This window comes from Nerophis ophidion, linkage group LG13 (assembly GCF_033978795.1).
Source record: "Nerophis ophidion isolate RoL-2023_Sa linkage group LG13, RoL_Noph_v1.0, whole genome shotgun sequence".
NCBI classification, from domain to species: Eukaryota; Metazoa; Chordata; class Actinopteri; order Syngnathiformes; family Syngnathidae; genus Nerophis; species Nerophis ophidion.
The window spans coordinates 8,382,274-8,391,561 of NC_084623.1; the positions used below are offsets into that span (position 1 = coordinate 8,382,274).

The 9,288-nt window shown below is 38.1% G+C and overlaps 1 protein-coding gene across 1 annotated transcript; it reads right to left on the reverse strand.

The window, feature by feature from the left end:
* Nucleotides 1-2,386: 2,386 nt before the first annotated feature.
* Nucleotides 2,387-8,163, reverse strand: LOC133564187 (frizzled-7-like). Its single transcript, XM_061918331.1, has 2 exons — nt 7,868-8,163; nt 2,387-2,969 (listed from the first exon to the last, which is right to left on the reverse strand). The coding sequence occupies exons 1-2, from the start codon at nt 7,979-7,981 to the stop codon at nt 2,544-2,546; spliced, it is 540 nt and encodes a 179-aa protein (XP_061774315.1). The 5' UTR covers nt 7,982-8,163; the 3' UTR covers nt 2,387-2,543.
* Between the last annotated feature and the right edge of the window lie 1,125 nt (nt 8,164-9,288).

The window sequence follows — 9,288 nt, forward strand, 5'->3', positions numbered from 1 at the left end:
CCCAAAAAAAGTAATAATTTTACAAGAAAATATTGCAATATTGCAGAAGCAGAAAGAATATGGTAAATTGTTCCCAATTTTATAAGAAAAAAGTCGACACATTGTGAGAAAAAGACCGCTTTTAAATGTTTAGTTTTTGATAGTTTTTTAATGTTCATTATATACCTCAAGTTATTACAGTATGTCTCTATATACATATCTATTTTTTTTTATTACTATTATTTTGGCCAAAGGGGGCTCATTTCAATTACTTGCACACACTTATTCCATATGTTGGCCAGATGGGGAGCACCTAAATTTTTTACACACACTTGTTATTTCATATGTTGACCAGAGGGTGAGCACTTTTAAAACCAATTGATTTCCCTATCAGGGGTGCAAATGAGACATTCTCTATTCTCTATTCTCTATTGGTTTTCCGTTTTGGGACCATGATTTATGTCCTAACTTGTTCACACCTCCTCATATGGAGGGTACTTTTCCTTGTTGGTGTCTCAAGAATGGTATAAATACAAGAACACACACACACAGGCCACAAAGTGAGGGTGGTGTGGGCGGTTCTTGTTGGCCTTGCTGCATTTGGTTTCTTGCCTGGGTGAGATGAAAGGAGGTGGGGGGTGGGATTCTGGCGTGGGGGAGGGGACAGGAAGAAGAGAGAAGGTCGGGGAGGCAGGAGGAGGAGAAGAAATCCAGTCGGAGAAGCCTGGGCTCTAAAGAAAAGTCAGCAGAGTTCCCTGCTGTCAGCTCGCCTCTGAACAAGAAGTGGGCTTGTATTGAAACAGGCCAAAAGGTCAATTTGGACTCACGGGGGCCTGAAAGCAATAGTTTAGCAAAATGCAATGGGATTTGTTCCGTGAACAAACTGCAAAACTAAGCACGACTTTTTCACTGGTAAAAGTGTACTCGAGTACAACACACTTTCTTTAAAATGTCTTTGACTATTCAAAGGGGAACTGGACTTTTTTCTTTACAATGTTGCCTATCATTCACAATCCTTATGCCTAAAACAATAACACTTTTTTTCCACTGCATTCTAAGTCGTAAATAAACACTAGCAAAAGTCAGCTAACAATGGAGGCAGTAGTGACGTTTCCTTAACATAAAAGCCATACTTCTAAAGTTTCGATAAAGTACATTTGCGACTTGTAGGTGTTTCCGTTAAAGAATACCTGGGCAAATTAAGGCCTGGGGGCCACATGCGGCCAGTCAAACTTTTCAAACTGGCCCACCGGACATTCCCCTATATATATATATATATATATATATATATATATATATATATATATATATATATATATATATATATATATATTTTTTTTTTTTTTTCATCTGCCCGATTGTAGCTCAGATAGCCCATATATATATACATACATATACATATATATATATATATATATATATATATAGATATATATATATATATATATATATATATATATATATATATATACATACATATACATATATATATATATATATATATAGATATATATATATCTATATATATATATATATATATATATATATATATATACATATATATATCTATATATATATATATATATATATATATATATATATATATATATATATATATATAGATATATATATATATATATATATGGGAATGTCCGGCGGGCCGGTTTGAAAAGTTTAACTGGCCGCATGTGGCCCCCAGGCCTTAATTTGCCCAGGTCTTCTTTAACCTGGGCAAATTAATATAACTATATATATATATATATATATATATATATATATATCCATCCATCCATCCATTTTCTACCGCTTATTCCCTTTTGGGGTCGCGGGGGGCGCTGGCGCCTATCTTAGCTACAATCGGGCGGAAGGCGGAGTACACCCTGGACAAGTCGCCACCTCATCGCAGGGCCAACACAGATAGACAGACCACATTCACACTCACATTCACATATATATATATATATATATATATATATATATATATATATATATATATATCCATCCATTTTCTACCGCTTATTCCCTTTTGGGGTCGCGGGGGGCGCTGGCGCCTATCTTAGCTACAATCGGGCGGAAGGCGGGGTACACCCTGGACAAGTCGCCACCTCATCGCAGGGCCAACACAGATAGACAGACCACATTCACACTCACATTCACATATATATATATATATATATATATATATATATACTGTATATATATATATATATATATATATATATATATATATATATATATACTGTATATATATATATAATGACACACATTTGTTTTAGGATGTATGTATAACATTTTTTAGTCTTTTTAAAGAAATTATATGTATCATCACTAATTAAACTAATAATGACGTCATATTTGATTACATCATATTGACCCCGCCCCCACCGCGACATGGATCTTGGCAATCTGAGGGAAACCCTTATAAACTTTATTATTTGATTTTTACAATACTTTTACATTGTTTAACACGAATATATTTATTCCTTTTTTTTCCCAACCGTTTTTCAAAAAGCAGATGAAAATGACGGAAGGGAAATAAAACAAAGAAGTCGTCCTTCTGCAAGTTAGGCGGTGTTGCCCACGCACAGGCTTCCTTCCACGGGGAGTCCCTCGCATTGAAATCTGTCCGGCCACTGGACGCCTTCTTCGGCTATGCGGGCCGCGCATCCTCGCCGCACCGACTCGCACAGTCCCCGACACGGCGGGATGGCTTCCTCCAGCACGGTGCACACCGGCACGTACGCGGCGCACAGGAAGAAGGTGAGCTCCGCCGAGCAGCCGGTGCTCAGCAGCGGCTCGAAGGAGCGCATCGCCCGCGCCGCCTCCTCCTGGTTGTTGTGGCCCAGGAGATTCGGCAAGATGGTGTGGTTGTAGGACAAGTCGGCGCACTGCGGGATGGACACCGGCTGGCATGCACCGTGACGCCGCTCCGAGAGTCCGTCGGCAGTAACGGGAGAGAAGCTCGACATCCCGCACAGCAGCACCAACATCTGCACGTTTGGAATTATAAACCTCATTCTAAAAAGGAATGATCAACTTTATCCAGAACAAAACTACGTCAAAGTTGCTGTAAAAATAAAAGTCCTCAAATTGCACTTTTACTGGTCTTTCAGAAGAAACACCTCCCTCCCTTTTTTTTTAAGTTTTTTTTAAATATCTGCCTTTTTTGTTTTTAAAGGGGAACTGCACTCTTCTTGGAAATGTGCTTATCATTCACAATCATTATGTAAGACAGGCACATGCATGTTTTTCTTTGTCACAATTCTAAGTCAAATTGTTTAATTCTAAGTCGTAAAATACGGCAAGCACGAGGTGGCTAACAAAGCGGTTAATTGGAGTACACTATTGCACCCATAAAACCCTCTAAAAACCTCCGAAAACCGCCATCCATCCATCCATTTTGTACCGCTTTTCCCTTTCGGGGTCGCGGGGGATGCCGGAGCCTATATATATATATATATATATATATATATATATATATATATATATATATATATATATGTGTGTGTGTGTGTGTGCTTATTATATTAATACAAAGGCTATATAATTAATATAATTGGTTATTAAGAGTATGTGAAAGTTCGACTCTTACTATCTGTGTTGACATTTTGTGTTGGTTGGATTTATTTCTTCTTTTTTTTGCACTATGACTAGTGTAGGTTGTGGGTCATATAAGTAAATGCTTCACAATCAATATAATGTTCACAAAGTTAGTGAGCAGGTTGTGTTATGTGAGACAGTATGTGTTGAAATTTTTTTGTTGGTTTGATTAGTTTTTTTGTTTTTGTTTTTTCTGCACTATGACTAGGGTAGGTTGTTCGCATTGGGTCATATAAGTCAATGCTTCTCAAATTATATAATGTTTACAATGTTTAGTGATCAGGTTGTGTTATGTGTGACCATGTGTGTTGACATTTTGTGTTGGTTGGATTTTTTTTTTTGTACTATGACTTGGGTAGGTTGTCCGCAGTGGGTCATACAAGTAAATGCTTCTCAAATTATATAATGTTCACAACGTTTAGTGACAAGGTTGTGTTATGTGTGACCATGTGTGTTGACATTTTGTGTTGGTTGGATTTTTGTTTTTATTTATTTATTTATACAAAAATTTGCACAATGACGAGGGCAGATTGTTCGATTTGGGTCATATAAGTCAATGCTTCTCAAATTATATAATGTTCACAATGTTTAGTAAACAGCTTGTGTGACCATGTGTGTTGAAATTTTGTGGTGGTTAGATTTTTGTGTATTTTTTATTTTTTGCACTATGACCAGGGTAGATTGTTTGCATTGGGTCATATAGGTAAATTATTCTCAAATCATATAATGTTCACAACATTTAGTGAGCAGGTTGTATTATGTGTGACCATTTGTGTTGACATTTTGTGTTGGTTGGATTTTTTTAGATATATTTTTTTTGCACTATGACTAGGGTAAGTTGTTCGCATTGGGTCGTTTAAGTCAATGCTTGTCAATCTATATAATGTTCACAAAGTTTAGTGAGCAGGTTGTGTTATGTGTGACCATGTATGTTGTAATTTTGTGTTGGTTGGATTTGTATTTATTTTTTTCACTATGACTAGAGTAGGTTGTGCGCATTGGGTCATATAAGTAAATGTTTCTCAATATAAATACTTTTCACAAAGTTTAATGAGCAGGTTGGGATATGTTTGACCACGTGTGTTGACATTATGTGTTGGTTGGATTTTGTAGATTTGGTTTTTTTTGCACTATGACTAGGGTAGATTGTTCACATTGGGTCCTATAAGTGAATTGTGAATTATATTTATATAGCGCTTTTCTCTAGTGACTCAATGCGCTCTACATTGTGAAACCCATTATCTAAGTTACATTTAAACCAGTGTGGGTCAATGCTTCTCAAATTATATAATGTTCACAACGTTTTGTGAGCAGGTTGTGTTATGTGTGACCATGTGTGTTGACATTTTGTCTTGGTTGGATTTTTTTTTTCTCACTATGACTAGGGTAGGTTGTTCGCATTGGGTCATATGAGTAAATGCTTTTCTATCTCTATGATGTACACACAGTTTAGTGAGCAGGTTGTGTTATGTTTGACCATGTGTGTTGACATTTTGTGTCGGTTGGATTTTAATTTTTTATATACAGTATATTTTTTGCACTATGACTAGGGTAGATTGTTTGCATTGGGTCATATAAGTAAATGCTTCACAATCAATATAATGTTCCCAAAGTTAGTGAGCAGGTTGTGTTATGTGTGACCATGTGTGTTTACATTGTGTGTTGGTTGGGTTTTGTAGATTTTTTTTTTGCACTATGACTAGTGTAGGTTGTTCGCATTGGGTCATATAAGTATATGTTTCACAATCTTCTATTCAGAGCATAATTAAAGGTCATACACCGGAAATACTTAGGTTGTCCAGCATCTAATTTGTCAATTGTTTGGATGAGTAAGTTTGGGACTTGTTTTCGAGTAAAAGCAAAACAATGATATTGTCTCGCCAGGCAGACACCAGACTTCCGCCATGTGTCCGTCCGCTAAACTACATCCAGGCGCTCCAGTTTTGGCTGCGAGAGATTGATTCAACATGCGGGCCACTTGTGATGACACATTTGTTGTCATTGGTGGGGTCAAGTGTCTGTGTACACATCTGTGTCATAATTAAAGACACCGGCCAGTGAAGTTCCTGATTAAGACTCTCAGCACACCGGGGTTTCCCTTCAGGGTCATTCACAAACCTAGACCTAAAAGAAAGACAATCATCAACAAAGGGAAATTTAGCGGAACAAGAGAATATCCATAATGTACCTAATTGTCATTTGGGATCAAAAGAAACAACACTGACAACTTTAAGCACATTAGTATGCGGACGAAAATTATGCAACTGATTGATACAGGAACTGAAATACTCCACTGATGCGAGCCAGTTTAATTAGCTCGATTTCGAGAAATATCGATCGTTATAGAGGAATTAAAAGGACTACAACTTCAAATTACAAAGACTGACTCCCACAAAACTCTTCCAGTAAAACTTGACCATATATGGTATGAAGGTAATGTGTTGACATTGTGTGTTGGTTGGATTTATTTAATTTAAAAAAAAAAAAGTGTACTATGACTAGTGTAGGTTGTTCGCATTGATTGATTGATTGATTGATTCATTCATTCATTCATTCATTCATTCATTGAAACTTTTATTAGTAGATTGAACAATTCAGTACATATTCCGTACAATTGACCACTAAATGGTAACACCCGAATAGGTTTTTCAACTTGTTTAAGTCGGGGTCCACGTAAATCAATTCATGGTAATTGGGTCATATAAGTAAATGCTTCTCAATCTATATGATGTTCACAAAGTTTAGTGAGCAGGTTGTGTTAAGTGTGAGAATGGGTGTTGACATTTTGTGTTGGTTGTATTTTTATTTTATTTCTTTTTTTTTCTTTTTTTTTGCACTATGACTAGGATAGGTTGTTCTCATTGTGTCATACAAGTGAATGTGTTTTAAATTATATAATGTTCACAACATTTAGTGAACAGGTTGTGTTATGTGTGACCATGTGTGTTGATATTTTGTGTTGGTTGGATTTTTTTCATTTTTTTTTTTTTGCACTATGACTAGGGCAGGTTGTCAATCTATATCTATCCATCCATCCATCCGTTTTCTACCGCTTATTCCCTTTCGGGGTCGCGGGGGGCGCTGGCGCCTATCCCAGCTACAATCGTGTTATGTGTGACCCTATGTGTTGACTTTCTGTGTTGGTTGAATTATTTATATGTTTTTTTGCACTATGACAAGGGTAGGTTGTTCGCATTGGGTCATATAAGTCGGTGTACAAATACGGACTCGCACAAAACTCTTCCACTAAAACTTGACCATAAATGGTATAAACGCCAACATTGGGAACAACCCAGCTCAGTGGGCTTGTGGTTAGCGTGTTCGCCCTGAGACTGGGAGGTCGTGAGCTCAAACCCCGGCCGAGTCGTACCAACGACTACAAAAATGGCACCCATTGCCTCCCTGCTTGGCACTCAGCATCAAGGGTTGGATTTGGGGGTTAAATCACCAAATGATTCCCGAGCGCGGCGCCCACTGCTGCTCACTGCTCTCCTCAACTCCCAGGGTGTGGAAGAGGGGGATGGGTCGAATACAGAGGGTAATTTCACAACACCCAGGGTGCGTGTGACAATCGTTGGGACTTTAACTTTAACTTTAACTTAATTTTTAGCAGATCAGTATGCGGACGAAAATTATGCAACCGATTGATACAGGAACTGAAATACTCCACTGATGCGAGCCAGTTTAATGACCTCGATATCGAGAAATATCTATCTAGAGGAAATAAAAGGACTACAACTTCGGACTACAAACACGGACTCGCACAAAAATCTGCCAATAAAACGTTACCATATATGGTATGGACGTCAACATTGGGAATAACCCAGCTCAGTGGCCTCATGGGTAGCGTGTTCGCCCTGAGACTGGTAGGTCGCGAGCTCAAACCCCAGCCGAGTCATACCAAAGACTACAAAAATGGGACCCATTGCCTCCCTCCTTGGCCCTCGGCATCAAGGGTCGGACACCCGAATGCCTCCCTAGGGAGGTGTTTCGGGCACGTCCGACCTGTACGAGGCCACGGGGAAGACCAAGGACACGTTGGGAAGACTATGTCTCCTGGCTGGCCTGGGAACGCCTCGGGATACCCCAGGAGGATCTGGACCAAGTGGCTGGGGAGGGGGAAGTCTGGGCTTCCCTGCTTAGGCTGCTGCCCCCGCAACCCGACCTCGGATAAGCGGAAGAAGATGGTTGGATGTCCTGTTAGGTGCTATTTCTGGCATTATTACATGTGGCTTTGTTTTTGGAAACGCTGATGAGTCCCTAATAAAAGGGCCTTCTACTCACACACCGCCAGATTCTCGGATCCCGTCATCCACCGCGGATCATGCGGTATCGTGACAGAATGCACCAGCCAGAAGCCTGCGGACGCCACCACCTGTTTTGCCACCGGTGGGTCCTCCATGGACGCTACCACCTTCTTTGCTGTCTGCAAAAAAGTCCGACCGGCACTCGGCCTTTATGTTGGCAGACGAAGCGCCTATCTCACGCTCGTCGTTTCACGGTCTCAAGCAACAACGCCCTTCCTGAGCGTATCCTCTTCCTCGACAGCTGCGGCGTCACTCCAGCTGCCAACCTGACTCTCCCAAGCCTGGACAGGTGGTTTTCCCTCCTGAAAGATTAGCCCTCCACCCTCCCTTTGTAGTCTTTTGTTTCCTCTCTCTCTAATTCCTCAGCCACACACCTTAGAGTCATATAACTCAGTCGTCCCCAACTTTTTTGTAGCAGCGGACCGGTCAACGCCTGATAATTTGTCCCGCGGCCCGGCGGGACAAATTATTTATTTGGTGTTTATATATATATATATATATATATATATATATATATATATATATATATATATATATATATATATATATATATATATATATATATATATATATATGTATATATGTATATATGTATGTATGTATATATGTATATATGTATGTATATATGTATATATATATGTATATATGTATGTATATATGTATATATGTATATATGTATATATGTATATATGTATATATATATGTATATATGTATATATGTATGTATATATGTATATATGTATGTATATATGTATATATGTATGTATATATGTATGTATATATGTATATATATATGTATATATATATATATATATATATATATATATATATATATATGTATTTTATTTTATTTTTGTCATGAAAAAGGGAGTTTTTTTGGGTTGGTGCACTAATTGTAAGTGTATCTTGTGTTTTTTATGTTGATTTAATAAAAATTAAAAAAATTAAAAAAATTATTTAAAAAAAATTCTGCGACCCGGTACCAATCGAGCCCAGTCCGGTGGTTGGGGACCACTGATATAACTTGCTATGTGACACCCGCTAACTATTACCATGCCCATGTTAGCTTGCTAGCTAGCATGCTTACTTTTTGAGCTACTTTTGCAGCTACTTACCCCAGAGTCATATAACTTTGGTACGTGACAGTTGTTCACTTTTAGCATGCAAACAATACCATTTTAGCATGCTAACCTAAGCATGCTAACCCTTTCTTCTAATTTACACATTTTTCTCGATTTCTGAAGCCATACACCTTACAGCCGTATTAATGGACATTGGAGACATGCTAACTGTTAGCATGCAAATGTTAGCACGTTTGCTAAGTGTTAGCATGCTAAGTAGTTAACTTAAGCATGCTAACTTTTTTTTAATCAATTTTTACTCATTTTTTCTCTGATTTCCG

Coding starts and splice junctions, on each gene's coding strand:
- LOC133564187 (XM_061918331.1), bottom strand. CDS start 7,981: ATGGAGGACCCACCGGTGGCAAAACAGGTGGTGGCGTCCGCAGGCTTC. Junction 2,970..7,867: donor CGGGATCCGAGAATCTGGCG/GTGTGTGAGTAG, acceptor CCAAACGTGCAG/ATGTTGGTGCTGCTGTGCGG.